Genomic DNA, 22,465 nt, shown 5'->3' on the forward strand with positions numbered 1-22,465 from the left:
AGTTCATCTGCTGTCATCAACAGCAGGGAGTGACCAAAGTACAGAGGGCTGTAGAAGATAAACATCAGAGGACACGGATCTGCGGGAAATCTGCAGGGCACAGCGTTTGGGCAACCACACTTAATTGACACAATTGGCAAAATGCTCCCCTTCTGTGTGTATTGCCTTGAACTCCAGTTAGCCAAAGTCCAATTCTGCAAGTACGAGGGAAAAGCATGCACCCACAAGCACTGGTAGCAATAACACACAATGTAGTTGTGGCTGCGCTTTGTTCTTTACTTCTGAAACTTGGTATTGTTGACTTTAAGAGCTGGACCTGAAGAAGCAAAGTAAAACACAGCAGCTACTCTCTTGTGGATCTATCTCCATCAAAGATAAACATGTGCGTCAAAATGATAATACCTTCTGTCACTATATTACAGAGCTTCCCAAAAAATGTTAAAAGTTGTAAGGACACCTGATATTGCTCAGGTCAAAAAAGCAGGAATATTGTGCTATCATTAAACATAGGAGCTAGACACAACCAATGCATTATGCTAGAAAACAAAGATTTTGCTTCCTGAATACTTTTGGGTGTTTCTTATGGATTTTGGGCTGCTGATCATGAAAATCAACATGAAATTTCCCTATCACGCACAATTTTTAAAAATCACCTATATTTATTACTTCAATTTATAATTCAAGTCAGAATAACTGATACTAAGATTAAGGAAAGCATTTTTGTTGGTGCACAAATCAAACAGGTCATCAATGACAGGCAATTCGAAGAACTCCAGCGGGACAGGAGAAAATCGCATGGAAGGCATTCACAGATGTCAAAATTTTTTTGGCAACTACAGAATACCAAACTGGTTGACAACATGCTTCAGCATACAAAACGATGAAGTGCAACATGCCACTAAATACCATTTTCTGCATTTTCATTTATACTTCTGCTCTGCAAATCTTAATGCTGTCAGTGACGAGCCTGGTGAAAGGCTTTGCCAAGACATTGGCAAAATGCTATCAGAGCAACTGCAATCTATCAATGCTGGCTGATTATTGATTATTGAGCTGATTACTGTTGGACATAAGCGAGAGGCCTCAAACACTGAGTACAAACGAAAATCATCAACAAAACATTTTTAGCTTAGTTGAACTATTGCAAAGCCTTAGCACCGTTATGCAATTAAATGCGTTATATTCAATGAAAGTTACTTTCTTGTTTCTCCAAATTCCTATGTGATACAAGTAGTCTGAAATTATATTTGTGTTCAGCTTCAAGCGGTCTATAGTAAATTTTTAAAAAATTCTGAGAAAGCAACATTTTCGAAAAAATTTGTTGTCCGGTGTTATGTATTAACCCTTTATAACAAGAGCCTTTAACTGGCTATCAGGCAACCAAAAAGGTTTTACAACTTGAACAAGGGTCGTTACGTTTACAGAACCAACAACATAGGATTATTGCCTCAGTACAACAGATCAACTAGTCAGCTACTGCTGGAGAGAAATAACAAGATACGGCACAAGTGAGCAGTTCAGACATCAAACTGTGAAGCCTATGTTTTGCTACAAACCTTTAATCATATGCTGTTCCCTGGTTACACTTCTTAATCTCTGAGAGTTTGTAAAGGCAAATCGTTCTCAGCGTATTTACTTATTTAACATAAACTACACAAAATGCCCACCAAAGCAAAGCCTGAAGCAAGGAATTACTGGTGTAGCCCAGAGAGTCAGTTTTCATCAGACCCCCTGATGCTCCAATCAATGAATCCAAAAAAAATATATGCATAACATTTAACATCAAGCTAATTAAAATAAGGGAGAAAGCCAAAAATTCAAAATTATTCACACACCACAGAAATTAGAGGAAGTGAAATAAAGAAATTCATCAGCAGAAGGCCTCCACCTTGCCAACATTAAATTCAATTTTCTCCTCTCACTTACCGGACCATGGTTTGGCAGAGCTCCATAAGATATTGTCTGGGGAAGGAGTCCTTTCTGCTTCATTAACAGCATGTGCTTCTGTTCCTCACTAATATGAGAAGTCTGAGGCTGAACTTGCGGCTGCTGTTGCTGTAGGTAGGGCATCATGGGAGCTTTGTTCTGATTAGCCATTGGCGGGGTCATTCTCTGGCCCACAGGCTCAATATTATAATGCGACAGTGGCTTAGTGTTAGCGTACGAAAGCATAGGCTGTTTGTTCACAGAGATCTGCCCCATAGTATTTGGCTGTTGATTCATTATGTTCATGTGGTTTTGTGAGAGGTAGTTATTCATGGCCTTCTGAGGGTTGCTTGTCATAGCAGGCACCATAGGCTTTTGATTATTAAAGGCCTGTGGGTACATCATTGGGCTATTTGGTTTGTCTGGAATAAAGGTGCCTCCAAAGGGACTGTGTGGCGGAGCTGCAGGGGACCAACCATGTGCCTGATTCTGCTGGTGTGGCTGCGTGTGTTGCTGCTGTTTCTGCTGCAACAGCATCGCTCGTTGCTGTTGCTGGGCAGCCATTTGCTTCAACTGCTCTGCTCGGGAAAGATCAGTACTCGTCGATGGTAGAGCTCCCGGACCAGATCCTGGCCCGGGCCCTGGCCCAGGTCCTGGTCCCGGTCCGGGTCCGGGTCCCTGTCCCGACCCTGACCCAGAAGACGTTGTCATCAAGAAGCCATTTCCCGACCTTGCATGTGCTTGAGTTTGACTTGGGGCCTGCTGTGAGGGTTGGCTTGTAGATGTCACTGGTGAAGTAGCAGGTGCAGAAAGGGATGAAATACTTGACACAGAGGACACACTAGAGACTGTGGAGACATTGGAAAATGGAGGGCCTGATGAAGATGGTCTAACCTGTGGCGATCCCATTGACAACTGATTAAAAGGAGACTGACACATTTCACTCTTTATACTTGGGTTATCTGCTGGAACTGGGGTCTGAGACGTAGGCTTGACAACCTCCATCTCCTTCTTTTCATCAAAGTCTTCATTAAATAGGTCATGCATGTCATCTTCTGGAACTGTGCTTGTTAGTTCATCAATTAACTCCTGCCACTCTTGCTCATTAAGATTAATATCCGAGAATAGTTTATTTTGATGGAGAAGGGAAGCATCTGAAGAGTCTATACAACTTGGATCATCAATCAATTCTTGTTTAAGATCCTTGGCTAAAATTAAGTTGAAGTCGTCATCCTCTCTGGTGCCATTAGCCTGTAAGCTCACTCTTGGATGCCTGCTCTCTTTATTACCGTCATCAAACCCTGTTGAATTATTTCCACTGGTAGATATTGGAAGTGACGGCTTCAAGTCAATTTGGTGCAGGGGAGAAACAGAAGGTATAGGGACGTTGTTGGAGAGGCTGTTGCCCTGGTCTATCCCAGATCCCTCTTTTCGAACTCGCTTGCTGCTCGGGGAGAAACTGCTGTCAGAAACTCCATTTTGCAGGTCTCCATTAAGTGGCGAACGGGCACCTTCAAGTTTTCTCTTTACCGTTTCTTGAAGCTTTAAATGAAACATAAAGAAACTTGGTTATTATTTTACCTTACCATTATGAAGAAATATCCATAATTCTCCATAATATAGTTACCGCTAATAGTTATAAAATTCCACCAATCAGGAAAACAATCTTTTGTTAATGTTATTATATTTCACTTGCTCACATTGGTGGGTCGGGTGGGGGGGGCATGGAAGTAGAATTATTTCTGTCTTCAGAACAAATTTCCAGTGCTTTGGAATTTCTTTTTGCTGTTTTGTACCTGTCTTAACTCCTGAAAAATGCTTTTTTTAGGTGAAGGATTCCAGTATATGATAGGAGAAATCCTGTCTGGCCTCCAGCAGTGGCAGATGGTGATTACAATGGATATCACAGCAGAGGACTCTGACAAGACCAAGGCTTTCAACAATTAGGATGGTAACTTTAACCAAACTCAAAGGTTGGCCAACTGATGGGATCAGAAGCACGACTGATTTTATAACCCAATTGACTGGGAGAGCAACGTTAGGTGAATTATAAAACTAGTATCACAGCCCTGCCAAAGGGTCTCGGCCCAAAACGCCAACTGTACTTTTTTGCATAGATGCTGCCTGGCCTGCTGAGTTCCTCCAGCATTTTGTGTGTGTTGCATGGATTTCCAACATCTGCAAATTTTCTCTAGTTTATAAAATTAACATATGGGTTTCTGAACTTATTCTTAGGCTTATATTACCTCAAAGTTTCAGAAACATTAAGAGTCTGTCATGTGTTCCTCTCCCTCCTCAAGGATACTACAGTGCAGTTGCCACTAGCAGCTTAGCAGTCCAAGAAGAGGCAAGATGGACATTATCATTTAATTGGGTCTCGAGTGTTTTACTTTCATCTGCATCCCCAACCCATCCATGAACTCACTATAGTTGACCTCTATGTTCCTTATCTTGGCTGGAAGACTGATCAGAGGAGAATCATCTGAAAATGCCATTCATTAGTTTCAGAGCAAAAGGAGTCCTGGAAACACATTTCCAACAGAGATTCTTCTGAGCTCAGTTGTAGGCTAATTAGAAGTCTTGATGTTGGACGATGAAGTTTGGTTCATTAATTACAACAAGCATCTAGAGACTATCTCCAAGGGTTTCAGCTGTCCTGTGGCAGAATGTATAGTTCTGAACTTATCAGGAAGTTTGGAGCATCCATGAGCCGAAGTTCTGAATTTGCTTTGCTTAATCAGCAAGATCTAGACCAAGAAACTTGGTTCAATCAAAGCAACTGTATTGACTTGTCCCTCAATATTCCTAGTGTGTTGCCACCAGAAATCTAGTACACATTGGGAACATTACAGCCAGGTAAATTTAGTTAGATTTGCATGGGGAAGGTGTGGCAAAATCTAGATTGTAAGTAGACTTTACTGTACTGCTCTGAGAACTGCTCCAACCTTTAAAGGGAACAAAAACAAGCCACAGAAAACAGGACTTAGATGTTATCTATCATGAAAATTCTATTCACTAGCCCGGGATACTGGCACAATCAGATAGCAAGTGTGCAATAGAATGTTGGCCTTCATTGTCAGAGGGAGTGAACTTAAGAGCAGGGAGTTCATGCTGCAACAGTACAGAGTACTTGTGAGGCTGCATATGGAGTACTGCATGCAGTTTGGTCTTCTCAGATGAGCAAAGATATACTGGCTTTAGAGGGCATGCAGAGGAGGCTCACACGATTGATGAAGGGATCCTTTGAGGAGAGATTGAGTCACCTACTAATATACTCAATGGAATTCAGAAGAATGAGGGAGATCTTAGAGAAACATTTTTTAAAAATTATGAAAGGGTTAGATAAGATAGGGCAAGGAAAGTTGCTTCCACTGGTAGGTGAGACTAAAATTAGGGGATATATAGCCTCAAAAGTTTGGCATGGGGGTAGGTTAACTACAGAGTAGAGATGAGGAGAAACTGCTTTTCCTAGAGGGTGGTGAATCTGGAATTCTCTGTCCAGGGAAGCAGTAGCGATAACCTAATTAATTATACTTAAGGCACAGTCAGATAGATTTTTACATAGTAGGGGAAATTGGAAAATGGATCAGCCATGATGAAATGGCAGAGCTGACTTGATGGGCCAAATTGCCTAATTTTGCTCCTATCTCTTATGGATCTGAATCTATGGTCAGATCAGCGTAATTTTAATGAATGATGGAGCAGCCTCAATGGGCCAGATGGCCTACTCTTGTTCCTATTTCTTATGTTCTTATATAATACATTGAGGCCCAAAAGCAGCATCATTCATGACCACTGAATTATGAAAGCTCTCTAGAAGCTCTGCACTTCTCTATTAAGCCACTGTTGGAATCATGCAAGCTTCATGGCTTCCGCTAACTTGGTCCATCATTCATTAGTTGTTGTACTTGGATTAAGTTTTATTCCTTTACAAGAGATCTCTTTTTTACCATGTTTTTAATGGTTCCTGTTCATGGTTTGGTTCTCCTGCAAAGAAGAATCTGTTTGCGTTCTTAAGAGGGCTCTAACTTCATGTAAAATATTCTAGCAAACCTTTTAATTTGTCGGTTTATATATAATGATGCAGATTGCATTTAGATACACTACCACATCTCTTGAAAGTGGTATCACGCATTAAAAAGAAAGCAGGCCTCTCCCACTCCTGATAACAGATTTGCCATTATTTAATGCTTCAATTAAAACAATGCCAAAACAGCACCAGAAGCAGTTAGCCTGGGGAGGATAAGAGATGTAAAACTCCTACATGATCCAAGGTATGTAGACTATGATGTTCACTGCAGGATGTCCTATAACAATCAAGTGGTAGAACTAACCTAAGTGTTCTGATGTTATGGAAGATGTTATGTAGTCCATGATCTTCACTGCAGGCCTGTGCTGGTCATTTTCCATAACAATCGAGTGTAAAAACTACCGTTAGCGTTCTGATTTGGTACTTATTCCCTGATGAAGAAGCAGTCCAAAGTAAATTGCTAAAAACTATTGGCTCACAAGTACAAAACTGAACATTCTGACAAGGACCACAGAGTGGGAAAAGGTTTTTAATTAATGCAATCTCATCTCTTCTTCTATGAACCAGACCCCGAGTAGAACCCTATTCAGAGCAGTCCCCCTTTAAAAATACACAATGCTTAAGAAGCTGAAGTAAGATATGGAAGGATGCAATCCACAGACAAGAGAGTTTTTAACTGCTAATGGCTGCAGAAACTGATCTGCTCAGTGCCCCATGGATCCCAATACATTTCCTTCCCTAAAACAACACAAAAAAAAACCGAGGTGTTACTATGGCAACAGACTAAGCTCAGTGTGGTGCACCTCCCCCACCATCACTGTTTGCCACGGTGACTTCAGAGGACAGTTATTTCAGCTATGCAGAGGAAGTGACCGGTTTTGCTCCACTCTTGTCTTTTATTTGCCTTTACTTGTTATGTTACACACAGTGAGATGACTGTTTTGCAGAAATGTCTTGTTCCTTGCGAGCACACAATACTTAAAAGTATAATAAAAATGACAAGTATGTTCTCAAAAGCAGTTAGTCACTATTCTACCGGTTGTCCACAGTTTTCTTTATGCATTCCTTCGAGGAGTAGTTAATTCCTAATTCATCTCTGGCTTGCTTCCAGAATCTACCTGCTGGGGCCCCAGCAGAAAATGAAAAAAAAACTGGGAAGATTTTTATTCTCGGAAATATTTAGCAGTGAGCAGGTCACTTCGTTAAAACAAAGTGCAAGTGTGCTCTCTGGCCAATCCACAATACTAACCCTCTAATCAGAACCAAAATCACTCTGAGGCTCATTTTGTCTCCTAGGCAGATGTTAAAATATTCAGAAAAATGTAGAAACAATCAGGTTTACATGGAAGCTGTAAAAGCTTTGACTATTGTATTTAAACAGGTAAATGACTAAAATTACTGTCAGTTTAAAGGCTTCTTCAAGACTAAACAAAACAGCAGGGCTTACATAATAAGGCCATTAAATCCTCGAGTTTTTTTATTTCTAGCATACTTATAAGTGACAAATTAAACACGGAACGATCTTACTATTGCTTCTGTTTGACTGGGACCTGTGATGCAGACTATCCTCCGGGTTCATGCCTTAGCCATGTGTACATATAGTTTCATTGTCAGCTCTTTCTTGTAGCCAGTGGAGTTTCTGAGGGAAACTGAACTGGCCTTATGCTCAGTTAAAAAGCTTTACACCACACAAGTGGATTTACTGCGATACTGCTCACAGTAAGCTACAGAAAATATCACAAGACTTACCGACATAATGTATTATTCCAATTCTTAGTTGAAGTAACGTTTAGAATTATCTATCCCTAGAAGGCTATTAATTTAATTCCAATTAGGGATGTCCTGAGGTCAATCACATGGAATTGTTTTCTTTGTTTTAAGGTACTGGTTGCAGATTGATCACTTCTCTAAATAAAGTGATTTGAATGTGCCTGTTTTATTGAGATGCTACTTGAATCAGTCAGCATGCTAATATGATGCTGTCTGTGTATGTGACATTGCCATAAATAATGGCCATACTGGATGATACTTGGAAAACCTAACCAGGATGTGAACATACGTCTTGCCTTTATGTGCTTTAACATAGGAGTTTAAAATATCAGAACTGAATGAGGATTCAGAATACAAAGGGACACAACAGTTCTCTATCTGGTTAGCAAGGGAGGGGGAGCCGCGATGCACTTAACATTCAGACCCACTGCTGGCAATATAATTGACTGAGAGATGCTTAACATATTATCTTGTCAATCACATTTCTTTCCTCTTTCTCCCTTATTTTTTCTTTCCTGAAGTCAATGACTCATACTGAAAGAAGCCTCCGCAGGTGCCAGCATCCTTTAGCATCTCGCCCAAGTGGCCTATTCTTCATGTCTGGGCAAGCACTGCCAGACGATACAATTGCTGCAGGTCGTGGACTGAAGGTAGGGAGGAGCATCAGAGCCAAACATGAGCCTGCCTTCATACACACATTCAGTCTGTCAGCAGGGAGCACTGGGTAGTATTTGTGGCTGAGAATCGCAGAGGCCTTTTCCCCTTCCCGTCCCGTCGACTCCATTAGCAGCACCTGCCATTGATCCTACCACTAGATCAAGCCCAACATTTCCTGGTCAGCACTCTGGATAAAATGTGCCTGTGAGGTGCATTATTTGAAGAGCATTAACAGTAGTTCTGAAAAATCAAGGTTAAAGCGAATGTTCACATACCAGCAGGGAAATTTGGTCAACACAGTGACAGCAAGTTACCAGAGCAACACACACAAAGTGCAGGGGGTGCTCAGCAGGTCAGGCAGCGTCTACGGAAAGGAATAAACTGTCGACGTTTCAGGCCTGGAAAGGAAGGAGGAAGACAGCGGGGGGTGGGAGTGGGGGGGAAGGAGGTTAGCTGGAAGGTGATAGGTGAAGCCAGGTGGGTACAAAAGGTAAAGGATTGGAGAGAAAAGCAGCTGATAGGAGAGGAGACTGGACCATAAGAGAAAGGGAAGGAAGAGTGGATCCAGAGGGAGGTGCTAGGCAGGTAAGAAGAGGTAAGGGGGCAGAATGGGGAATAGAAGGGGAGAGGGAGGGTAATTTTTTTAACTCTCTCTCCTACAAACCCCTGCATTCCATTGGAATTCCTTGCAGGAATTTCTCACTGTTACTGTTTCAGTCAGGCTACAAACAAGTAATTCAAAATGGTCAAATTTAAAATCATCCTGTTCTTCTAAATATTCTTAACCTTCTAGTGTGATTTAATTGTACACTGGCAGCAACTTCTAAATGAAAAACGGGAGTGTAGCATTTAGCACGTGATTACAGCTCAGGGTTCAGCGTTCAATTCCAGCGCCCCCTGTAGGGGGCCTGTACATCGTCCCCGTGACCATGTGGGTTTCTTCCGGGTGCTCTGGTTTCCTCCCACAGTCCGAAGACGTACCGATTAGTAGATTGTAAATTGTCCTGTGATTAGGTGGGTTGCTAGGCGGCACGGCACTCTGGACCAGAAGGACCTGTTCTGTGCCGTTATCTCGAAATAAAATAAATAAATGGCAGGAATTCTTGGATCTGTGCATTATCCCAAACTAATGTCAAATCTTAGACTGGTCCTCCAATGAGATTGAGGTGATTTAGTCTCCGGTTCAAATGCAAGTCATCTCCATTACACAAGATGTGGGATATTTAGGGGAAGTTCGCATCAGTGGAGGTGTCGGTACACGTAAAGCAGCAGAAACCTCTTTATAAACCAATCCACAGTTTGGGTTGAGGCACGGTGACTGAAACATTGCTTGGCATTTCCCTCCACACTGACTTCCTCCAGCTCTGTACTGTGGCATTGACAGGTTCTGTGTTTCCCTCAAAGTGTCTGTCTTAACAGTCATCTGTGAGAGGACTTTCATATTCTGTGTCAGTGATCATGACATTAATCCTTTGTAACAGTAATACGGAACTGTTGCATATTCACAAGCTTTCCTTTTTTTGTGTGTGTGCACATTTACAGAACCCAACTCACACAAAATGGCACTTGTTTGAGCTCTATTTACAGTGGCAAGCTGAGGAAAAACAGCTTGATTCCTACTGTTCAAAGGCTTGCTCTCCTTCCACTACAAAGAAGTGACTCCAGCTACATGAAAGATGTTTGAGCACGTTACTTCATCTTTGAACACGTTACTTCATCTTTGAACCCTCCACACTTATGTTCGTGCCCAGTCTGCTGCAGGGGACGGGTTCTTGTGTGCCTTGGTTTCAGTTCTAGCTGATTCGAGGCAGGAAACTCTGGCTTCTCTGACTGCATGCCTCACTATATCTGATGATATCTGAGTGACTGGGAGTGTCATCACTTGAAACATTCGATTTCACATTCCAGTCACACGAAGGATGGCTCAGTAATGAAAAGACAGCACTTTAAACCAGGTGTCATATATGTCCATAAATCCCATTGTTGCAATTGTTCCACTGAAGGGTGCCTCATTTATTCTGCTAACGACATGCATTTCCAGTAATGCGGTTAACTATAAGATCTTTCACTTTTCCTCTGAACGGTTTTGCTGTAGATTGATTAGGTATTTTACTGGTGGATGGCAAATGGAAATCAGATGCTGGTTTTCTCCCTGCCACAGTACAGCACCGGTGGTTGTATGACCACAGCCCCCTGCGTCAGCCCCATTGCAGTGGTAATTGCACTCATGCCTTCCACGAGGCGGACCACAAATGAAGCTGAAGTTTTGCTGCAGGAACGTGGCTCTCAGACAGCGCTGGGTTGCCCGCTGACTAAAACCATGTCAGTTTATACCCTGCAGCAACCACAACAACGACAAAAAATGCACAGTGCCTCTCCCACGATCCCTTGCGCTTGGCATTCGAGATGATGGATGTGATCACACAAAGCGGCAGCCGTATTCAGCACCATCTCTCTCTCTCTCTCTCTCTCTCTCTCTCTCTCGCTCTCTCCTGTGTACATGCCAGTGTTTGAACCAAATCAAAATTTTCACAGCCCCTCCCCCTCCCCCTTCCAGCCAACTGCTAAACAAACACAAAGCACTAAACTTGATTGAGTTAATTCACCTCCAGTCATTCTAGCTGAGCTCCATTGACTGAGTAGATGGTGCTAGAGACCTATTTTCATTTGTATTTCTTGTAAACTGTAGTAACCTTCTGGGCACTAAGTGATTTTCTTTATAACAGAATTGATTTCCAATTAGCTAATCCCAATCGGAACAACGCACTCAACCTGCGTGATGGCCCAGGAGTTGTGGCATACCGCAGTTCTACTTCAGACTAACAGTGACTGGTAGATTCACCAGATGAAACACACAATTTCTCAACCCAGTTGCAACAAGATAGATTGCTCAGCAATCAGTCAAAAAAAACATTGCATTGTTTAAAACAAGATCTTCAATTCCCATTATTACAGAAACCCAGCAGACTGTTACTATAGGCTTTGGGCTGGCTACTGTATGGTCCAGTGCCACTGAGAACAAAAGAGCCTCTCTCAGAAGATACAAAGTGCTGCAGGATCAGATGCAGGAAGAAATCTTCCACCCGCCCACCCGGTCTAGTTACTAGGAATGCCATCTTCAAAAAGTGGTGCCTCAAGAAGGTGGCACTCATCATTCAGACCCCCTTCCCCACCACCTGGGTCATGCCCGCTTCTCATTATTAGTATCAATAAGACCTCGATCAGACCCCACTCGGAGTACTGAGTTCAGTTCTGGTCACCTCATGGTAGGAAAGATGTGGATATTATAGAAAGAGTGCAGGGGAGATTTAAAAGGATGTTGGTTGAATTGCAGAGGGTGCCTTATGAGAATAGGTTAAGTAAACTTGGCCTTTTCTCTTTGGAGTGGCAGAGGATGAGAGGTGATCTGATAGAGGTGTATAAGACGGTGAGATGCATTGATTATGTGGATAGCCAGAGGCTTTTTCCCAGGGCTGAAATGGCTAACACGAGGAAGAATAGTTTTAAGGTGCTTGGAAGTAGGTACAGGGGAATGTCAGAGGTAAGTTTTTCACACAGAGAGTGGTGGGTGCATGGAATGCACTGCCAGAGACGGTGGTGGAGGCGGATACAGTAGGGTCTTTCAAGAGACTCTTAGATAAGTATGAGGAGCTTTGAAAAATAGAGGGCTATGCGATAGGGTAATTCTAGGTAGTTACATGGTTGGCACAACATTGTGGGCCGAAGGGCCTGTGATGTGCTGTAGATTCTTTTGTTCTGTGAAGGGGGAGGCACTGGAGCCTGAAGGGTCACACCCTCACTCTTAGTAACAGCATCTTCCCCTTCACCGTCAGATTTATGAACAGTCCATAAACACCACCTCACTATTTCCCACTCATGCTATTAATTTATAACAAAGTATTTTTATGCACTGTTGCCACAAAACAACAAATTTCACGATACAGTATATATCAGTGAAAATAAACTTGACTGATTCTGCACTGTAGAAATGCTTCATCATCTTTAAGCCAACGATAGGCAACTCAAGAGTAGCCAGTCTTGTTCAGGCCCCTGAATTGAGCAGACTGTAAAGTAGATCTTGGATTCTTAATTGTTGTTGTTGAAACATTGTCTCATTTTGCAGTTACCAATGAAGGTTGAGTTCATAATAATCCAGTCCACAGAACTGCGACTGCAGACACCTTCCCACCATTTTATCATCACCGCACAGAATAAAGCAGGAAGATTGCTGTCACTAATTATCCAGCAGATCTGGGTGTAGGAATCAGAATTACCATCACTCCATGGCCCGAGGGTTGTTAGCCAGCTAACTGCTAGTCTGACTTTCTGCGTATTGTTGGAACTTAACTTTGGTGGAAATTAATTGCGGCAGGATGGATAGGGAATAGAAGATGACTCCCGGGCAAAGAGTAACAAAAGCTCTTTCCTTTTCCTTTGAACTCGAAAAAGGACGTTAAAATAAAACTTAGCTGGAGGGCTGGTCAGCTTTCTAACCCTCTACATCTGACAAGAAAACTATGGTCATTTCTTCTATAAAGTCAAAGTTATGATTGCTTTTGGGGCCCACTACCATTATGAGACCCCAATTAGCAGATATAAATTAGCACCACAAGACTGAACTTGGCTTACTTAATAGAATTTTCTATGTTAATTAATAACCAATTTTTCCTCAAAAGTTTTGCAATAGATGTCAGAAACAAACTAAGGGAATATCTACCTTCTTTTCCAAATTGATTAGCTAATTGAATTATTAGCAGTTTGGGAATAAGGTAGAGGGTAATACCAGAGGAAGGTTTGCAGCGGTTATGAAAGAAAAATGCTGTATTTGAAGTTTTGCCATTGAATTATCAGATTGGGTCACCCTTCCAATACAACAAAACAAAGCAAAAATATAAAAACCAAAAAAAAAGCACTGAAGACACTGGAAATTTAAAATGGGAACAAAGACTGCTGGAAATATTCAGAAGCCGGGCTGCATCTCTGGGGAGAGAAACAAAGTTCCCTTCATCAGAACCAGAAAGGCGACAAAAGAAACTTGTTAAGCTGCAAGGAGGCTGGAAGAGGAGGAATGTCTGTGAAAGAGTAAAATGCTGTGATCATGTGCTAAGTTGTAAACAAGGTTATCTGGTCAATACTGAATGGGAGCAGTTAGAGAATGAAAAATTAGACAAAAGAACATTGACGAAAGAGAGAGAGCGGCACACACACAAGAGATTAGAGATACTGAAACCTGGAGCGACAAAAAAGGCACTGGAAGAACTCAGCACGTCAGACAGCATCTATGGTGTTTTCAGGTGACAAAGAAAGGGGGAAATAGCCAGTATAAAAGGGTGGTGGAAAGGCATGAAGCATGAGCTAGCAGGTGATAGGTGGATCCAGGTGAGAGAAGTGATCGGCAGATAAGGGCTGGAGAGATGGCAAAAGCTGGGAGTGGATAGATGGAAGAGACAAAGGGCTGAAGATGATGGAACATGATCATTAGCTTTATTTTCATTACCGAGGACAATGAGATTGCAGTGCTATTCCATTCAATGCAAAACAGCAGACTGGCAATTCAATTACCAAAAACAATTACCAAATTTAAAATAGCGTCTCGGTTATTTAGAATGATATCTAAGTTACAACTGAATTCACAACAAATAACTTTAAAATTTTTAAAAAATGGCTGCCTCATTCAAGTATTGCACTTACCCATGTTATAAAATGCAATCATTAAATATAAAGTAGCATTGAGAATTAAAGCTGAGATAAAAAAAAATATTCTGAAATCAAAGGAAGGTAGTTACCCCATTTAATAATTTTTTTATTATTGAGATATAGCACGGAATAGGCCCTTTGAGCTGCACTGCCCAGCGATTCCCAGATTTAATCCTTGCCTAATCACAGGACAATTTACAGTGACCAATTAACCTAGCAACCAGTACGCCTTTGGACTGTGGGAGGAAACCAAAGCACCCAGAGGAAACCCACAGAGTCACAGGGAAAATGTACAAACTCCTTACAGGCAGCAGCAGGAATTGAACCTGGACCGCTGGTACTGTAAAGCATTGTGCTAACCACTATGCTAAACCCAAACATTGCACATGCCCATGTACTGCACTTAGGAATTGTTCATAGTGCTCATGGACTACGGGTAGGGGGGTGCGCCATTGTTCAGTTGCACAGCAGCCCTGGGGAAAACTCTTCTCCAGTCTGGATGTCCATGCAGAGGTGTTTCTGTATGGTAGGAAACTGAGCAGGTGATAGGAGCACGGCATAAAGGAGAGGGATGTGAGGAGGGCAACAAGTGATGGTTAGATAGAGAAGGGAGAGGGACAGGGAGAAGGACATAAGGTGATGGGGTGGGGTGGTTGGATCAGGAGGGGAGAAAAAAGGGGAAAAAAAGTTAAAAAACAGAATAAAGAAAAACAAGACCAGTTCTCCACTCCAAGGGGGAGAAAAGGGTGTATGTGTCGGGGTACGGGTGAATAACAAACCACACTGTGAACACCAAATGCCTACCTACAGGAAGTTCCTGGCCTACCTACAGGAAGTTAACATAGAGACCAACCAGCAAGGTGATGTGGCACAGGTGTCACCCATTTGTCGGGTCCAGTTTACAAAATGACTCAATGATTCCCCAAGCACTTGTTAGCTGTAAATGGCGTGGCAGTGGTTAAAGCATTCTGCATGTTCCCTCAGACAAGGTAGACAACCGGAGGGGATCACAAGAACAAAGGAACCATCACAACAAAAAATAAAAACTAATAAACAAAAAAGAATTAAGTGAGCATCAGTGACTGGAATTACTGTGCTGAACAAGGAATTAACTTTGGCTACAAAGCCATCTTTCACTCAATAGTTTAATATCCCAATTTTCTTCACTTTGAACCCTCAGTTACTTTGACAAGTGTGCTGGAAATGCAAGCCCTCTGAAACAGTGAACAGAATATGCTTGCAGCCAGCATGCTCAAATATATTGCTTCTTGCAAAACATTTTTTGGCTAAAATGCAACTAAAATGATTAAATAAAATATCGACCGGATGCAGGGATCAAAGAGCTGCTGATGATGCTCACAACCTGTCTTTTGCCTTTGTGCTCACTGGTACTGCAATATTTGCACCACACAAAGGGTTAGAAAGAACCTGGCAGGAGCAGACGCCTCGGGAATCAGTCTGAGTCCTTGTAATACTAATGTAATGAGATATAATGAGCTCTGTATGTGTCCAAGCTCAATGACAATGCAAGCCTCCCCTTCCATTACTGAGGGCAGTCAGTGGGTCAAACCCGTTTCAGAAGATGCTTGCTATGGACGCGGTCTCGCTCATCCAAATGTTTATGAATAGGCTGCATGCAAAAGATGTTGCTCGCATTAATCTGAGTCAGATTGGTTTTGTTTCCTTTGCTAATTGGAGGCTGTTTAAACACATAGTGTTTCCGATGGTTTCGCACACTGCATGGTAAACGCGATTGCTGAAATTGAACTCCAATCCAATAAAGGTAACAGCAGTTCAATGTGAGGAGGCAATTACTGCCAAGTCTCATGTGACCTCTAATAGCTGAAGGAGAAAGGGGAAAGGGGAAAAGTAATTCCAGTTGAAAAGGCAAAACCAAAATTCTGATCCCAGCTGAGTTTCACATGGAAGCCCCAAGGCTTAGTGGTGCTAGAACGTTTGTGAACCGTGTAGAATTTTCTCCATTTCTGCATAAGTATGACCTAAAACGTGATCAGATCTTCACACATCTAAAACTAGATAAAGAGAACCCAATTAAATAAATAACACAAAAAAACATTATACGTGTTTCTCTATTGAGAGAGAATAATCCAGTATTACCTGTATTTGTTGGAAAAAGCATGTGAACCTTTGCTTTCAGTAACTGGTGTGACCCCCTTATACAGCAATAACTTGAAACATTTCTGGTAACTGTTGATCAGTCCTGCATATCAGCTTAGAGGAATTTTAGACCATTGCTCCTTACAAAACTGCCTTAACTCTGGGATGCTGGTGGCCTTCCTTACATGAATTGCTTGCTTAAGGTGCTTTCACAACATTTCTATAGGATTAAGGTCAGGACTTTGACTTAGCCATTCCAAGACACAATTTTTCTTCTTTTTAAAACCATTCTGTTGTTGATTTACTCTTGTCTTTTGAATCACTGTCTTGTTGCATTATCAAACTTCTATTAAGCTTCAGGTGATAGACTGCTACCCTGACATTCTCCTGTAAATAGTCTTGATACAATTTTGAATTCGTTCTTCCCTCAGCAATTGCAAGCTGTCCTGGCCCTGAGGCAGCAAAGCAGCCCCAAGCCATGATGCTCCTTCCACCATGCTTCACAGTTGGGATGAGGTTTTGGTGTTGGTGTGCAGTGCCCTTTTTCCTCCAAACGTAGCAGTATGCATTTCTGCCAAAATGTTCAACTTTTGTCTCATCTGCCCACAGAACATTGTCTCCGGAGCACTGTAGAACATCCAGGTGGTCTTTTACAAACTTGAGACTACAGCAATGCTTTTTTGGAGAGCAGTGGTTTCCTCCGTGGTGCCCTTCCATGAACACCATTCTTGTTCAGTGTTTTTCTTTTAGTGGGTAAATGAACAGAGACCGTTGCAAGATTTAGAGATTTCTGCCGGTCTTTTGCTGTCATCCTTGGGTTCTTTTTTACCTCCTTCAGCATTGCACGTTTGCAGGACACCCACCCCTCGGGAGAGTAGCAAAAATACCGAATTTCCTCCATTTGAGACAATTTCCCTTACTGTTGATTGATGAGTACTTGGGTGTTTAGAAATGCTTTTGTAGCCTTTTCCAGCTTTATGCATCTCTACAATTCTTCTTCTAAGGTTATCTGAAAACTGTTTTGTTCGAGGCATGGTGCACATACACAGATCTTTCTTGAGAAGAGCAGGCTCTATCAATAACCTGATTTTGTGTGTCTTTTTTATAGGGCAGGACACCTCTACAACCCACACCTTCAATCTCATCTCATTGACTGGAACACCTGACTCCAAATAGCTTTTGTAGAAGGCATTACCCCAAACGTTCACATACTTTTTCCAACAAATACATGTAATATCGGATTTTTTTTCAATAAATAAATGAACAAGTATAATGTTTTTGTTTTACTTATTTAATTGGATTCTCTTTATCTCATTTTAGGACTTGAGTGAAGATTTGATCACATTTTAGGTCATATTTATACAGAAATAGAGAAAATTGTTGTGGTGAACTACATATACCTGTCTGGACACACCCCCCCCCCCCTCGCTGACTGCTCCTGTGGCTCCTCCCACAGACCCCTGTATAAAGGCGATTGGAGGCACTGCCCCTCCCTCAGTCTCCAGGATGTTGTGTGATGGTCTCTTGCTGCTGACTGCTCTCTTCCAACTAATAAAAGCCTATATCTCGCCTCACATCTCCGAGAGTTATTGATGGTGCATCAATTGTATAGGGTTCACAAACTTTCTAACACCACTGTAACTGTTACTGGATTGGCTGAGGACAATACCGGATCAATTCCTAACCCGACTGCAGAGTTGTGCCCTTGTCAATGGCCTGTCCAATCCTTTAGCAGCACAGCACATGTGTGTTACACATGAGAAAGCTATTCTTGAACATAGACAAGTATTGCCACTAGTCACTCAAGCAAGAATAAGTAACCTAAATTTATATTTGGTCCCTAAAATTTCTCCCCTATTCTTTCTAAGTAAGTGATTGTTTATGTTTGAGTACTGAAATGTTCATGCTGAGATGGAGGGTGGGAATAACGAACCACACAGCCAGTGTGGAACCTGTTTAAACTGGACCTTCAAAAGTTATCAGAAATGCAAATGGAAGTTCATGAATCAAATACCTAAATTAAAAAACTTGCCCAACGTGGTCCCACATTAGAATTCTTGCTGGTGTTGATCGAACTGATGTTAACAAACAGGAAGCTAAACCACTGCAACTGGATCTCAATGCTCTCTGTAAATGGAGTGAAGGAAACACCAATGGGAAGGAATTGCATGGGACTGGTTCTGGTAGCTTGCTCAGTTAATTAGCCAGCTTATAACCACTGATGAAATACAACTGGCTGGTGAACCTCGAGTGTACTGATCCTTACCAAGAGACGAGGAATGAAAATAGGTAGACTGCTTTCATCCAGGCCATACCCTGTTCTCGCTGCTGCCATTGGGAGGAAGTACAGGAGCCTTAGGCCCCACACCACCAGGTTCAGGAAAACTTATTACCCTTCAACCATCAAGCTCCTGAACCAGTGTGGAGAACTTCACTCACTTCAACTCTGAACTGATTCCACAACCACTGGACCAACTTTCATTCAAGAGTTCTACAACTCATGTTCACAGTATTATTTATTTACTATTTATTTATTTTAATATGCACAGTTTGTCTTTTGCACATTTTTTTGTCAGTCTTTGTATTTGTTCTGCTATGAATGCCAGCAAGAAAATAAATTTTGGAGCAGTATATGGTAACATAATTTACTTTGAACTTTATTTAAGGGAGAAATCATGGTGAATATTATAATTTTACCAAGTTATGTAAATGTAAACGTTATTGCTTTCTAATGTTTCCTAGGAGAGAAATCGGCACAGTTCGAGTTTGCTCCAAGGTTGGAAGAGGAGTCTTTTCATTGTTGCTTGACCTCCCAGGACCTTTGGCAACGCATGTGGTCCGTTCCTAGTGGGATGTAGATCAGTAGCGTGTTAATAATGAGGCCTTGGAGTTCAAATCATCCAGGTCTCATTTCCGCAGCAACAGCTATGTTTCTCGCTCACTTAGAAGACGCACCTACTACTCTGGAGGCCAGAGAACCATCTGACTTCACACCTGAATCCATCGTATCCTCACCCCAGGCAGAACATGCAGAAATTTAAACCTGATAACTTTTGAAGGTCCAATTTAAAAAGCACATTGCATGCAAAAGTGCAGAAGTTTAATGATTACTTGAAGAGGGGTAATGGGGAAGCCATGGCCCTGGTGAACCAATGGTGATAGATGCCCTTGACCACATACACAGTTCAGATGAGCCAGACAGATCAGAAACTGAACATGAAGCCTTTTGGTTTACATGGTCTAAATGCACAAAAGACAAAGCATTTCTGGTAGCAATGAGTGAAGTTTCCATGATACCGCAGTGAGAAATTAAAACTCAATACCTCAGGTTAATATGTGATGTCGTCAGTATCTAACCTGTTGTCTTGGGCCAGGGCGATGTGACAGTTCTACTGAACTTGAATAAGGAAAGTATTAAGATTTCACTTTGTGCAGCCAAGTTACAGTAGTAGCCTTCTGCTACTTGAAAGGCTTTGAAGTTTAGCAGTATTATGGAAATATTTCCTGTTAATGCTACAGCAGGCTGCCTTGATTTTTGTCGTGTTTGTGTGCTAATTGATTTTGCTGCAGAGCCACCATGCTGGACTGCACCATCAATCAGGCTTTTAAACGATCAGCAAACGGAGCTCCAAAGGGCTACAATTGGCACTCAATACTTAGCAGATGGTGGTGGAGGGAGGGGGGGGGGGGGGGGTTCCAGCTGCTAGCAATGTGAATCCCAAAATAAGCAAAAGCAACAGTTTATTTTATTACATCCCCTCCCATCACACCAACGCATGCAAACACATGCACATCTTCTATTCCCTGCACCCCCATGCCATTTCCTGAGGCAGAGGTCTGACTTGCTTTGGGCCCTCATATTTATCTTCTAGGATATTCAAGCAACACTTCATTAGACTTGTTTTCCTCGAACGAGCCACAGTGCTTCCCACCAACTAAGATGGGACATCCCTATCCTCAATTCTCTCCTTTTACCCCACTACTGGGTTCCCCTGAGGTACGAGACTGTCTCTTCTTCTGAGGTGCTGTCGTCGTCACCCCTTTGTCCTGTTTGTGTATCATACACTGTCATAGAGGAATTATCTGCACAAGAGAGGGAAGAGGTAGAGAAAAAAAGTGGAGTGAAATTCACTCTTAAACCGCCATCGAGAATTTCAAAGATGGCAGAGTGCTGATCTCCACGCTATTATGTGTAACCTGCAAAAAACACTACATCTCCGAGTGACAGCAGGCAGACCACAGACACGAGAGATTCCGCAGATGATAGAAATCTTCAGCACACTCACAAAAAGCTGGAGGAACACAGCAGGTCAGGCAACTTCTATGGAGGGAAATTTAACAGTTGACATTTCGGGCCCAGACCCTTCATTGGGGCTGGAAAAGTAGGAGGCAGAAGCCAAGCATGTAGACATTGGATACAAGTACTTCACATTTAAAGATAGCCAGTAGGGAGGAAGTTTGAAGTACAGGATTTACAATAATATAGATACTGAGATTTGCCATTATAGTTTGCAAGATTCAAAACATTTGTTTGTTTCAAAGTGAGAATCTTCGACGCAAAGAGAGGAAGAATCCTTAACAAGCAAAATCCTCTTCACAGAACTGAGCTTCCACTACAATAATAGGACAGAGTTTGTGACACAGCATGCTAAAATATCATCTGTGATTGGCAATAAAAAACCTGATGCTGTCGCTGATCAGAAAGTCCACCAGTGACCACTGAAAATTAAGTAGAAGTGCCAGAGAAATTCAAAACAACAGAAATGGGCTCAGTCAACCTTTACCTCCGGTTTACCAGTTCCACGTTCCAATTCAGCTCCAGTGACTCAAGTACAGAAAGCTGATTCTCTAATGCAGTACAAAGCAAGTGAATCACTGACAGCTTTATCTGTTCATTTTGCAACATTCCAATGGTGGCTCCTATTTCCACTCCACATTGGACCCCCAGCCTTGATTTGGCTACACAGCAATAGCCTCAAGACATGTTGTAACAGAGCCTTGGCTGCGCAGTGAGAATTCTTGCTTATTCAAGACTCTTACTACCTTCGCTACCAAGAATGCCCAGATCAAAAGAAACAAATAATTTGAATGCTGCTGCAATTTGGACAAGACATTAACCAGAGAGCATATGTGATCTGCTAAATAAATCCTGGGTAAAAATTATGATTTCCCTTGTCCAGGGCAGCTTCTATTCCTTAAGCATTATAACCATGATAGTTTGTAAAGCTTGCTACACACATATTGCCTGAATATTTCCATGCCACAGCAGTAACTACATTTCAAAAGTACTTCGTTGGATGTTCTGCTTTACGTTGTCCGTTCATTACGTGCCACATCGTATCACATGGGCAATCATGGACTTTCCATGGCCCTGAGTGCTCGTGGCAAGTCTTTCTACATTAGTGGCTTGCTATTGCCTTCTTCTGGGCAGTGTCTTTTGCAAGACGGGTGACTCCAGCCATTATCAATACTCTTCAGAGACCATCTGCCTGGCATCAGTGGTCACATAACCAGGACTTGTGATGATGCACCAGCTGCTCATATGACCAGCCACCACTTGCTCTCATGGCTTCATATGACTCTGATCAGGGTCTATGCAGGTGCCACACCTTGGCCAAGGGTGACCTGCATGCTAACGGAGGGAAGGAGAGCTTATACCTCCTCTAGTGGAGATTTATCTCCACCCCCGCCACCCTTTGCTTTACAGTGCTCTCAAAAGAACATGCCTTTATAAATGTGCATTAAATCTTCCTCTCTAAAAGGAGAAGAATTGCATGGGGCTTTTGGGGTGGATCCAACAAGCAGCCATTATTCCATGGAGCTCAAGCAGTCGTTTGTTTAAAGGCAACTAAGGTTAGTAATGAACTCAATATAGGAGAGCTGAGGAGAGATAGTCAAGCACAGTTTAGATATTAGATCATAAGGTATAGGAGCAGAAATAGAGCATTTTGGCCTGTTGAGGATGCTTGGACTTCCAATCAAGGCTGTCTTCTTTCAACCTTCTCCCTGTAGTCTTTAACCCTTTCAATCAATCAATTGAATCTATCAATCTCTGCCTTAAATATACCGGATGACAGCCTCTACAACACTATGTAGCAACAAATTCCACAACTTCTGATTAAAGAAATTCCTCCTTATCTCAGCTTTACAGGGCCATCCGTTTATTCTAGACATTGAGCTCCTAGATCCTAGATCCTCGGTCCTCCTCCTAATTCTCTCCACATCCACTCTACCCAGGCCTTTTAGTATTCAGTATCTGTGGCTTTT

At 42.1% G+C, this 22,465-nt stretch overlaps 1 protein-coding gene across 2 annotated transcripts in view; it reads right to left on the reverse strand.

Moving 5' to 3' along the window:
- maml3 (mastermind-like transcriptional coactivator 3) overlaps window positions 1–22,465 on the reverse strand; it is a 493,444-nt gene that overhangs the window by 212,235 nt on the left and 258,744 nt on the right. For both annotated transcript variants that reach the window (XM_073042730.1, XM_073042729.1), the window contains exon 2: window positions 1,927–3,468. In XM_073042730.1, coding sequence (XP_072898831.1) covers window positions 1,927–3,468 — 1,542 coding nt within the window. The remainder of the gene's footprint in view (window positions 1–1,926; window positions 3,469–22,465) is intronic.

The sequence above is a fragment of the Hemitrygon akajei genome, chromosome 4 (genome assembly GCF_048418815.1).
Source record: "Hemitrygon akajei chromosome 4, sHemAka1.3, whole genome shotgun sequence".
Classification (NCBI taxonomy): domain Eukaryota; kingdom Metazoa; phylum Chordata; class Chondrichthyes; order Myliobatiformes; family Dasyatidae; genus Hemitrygon; species Hemitrygon akajei.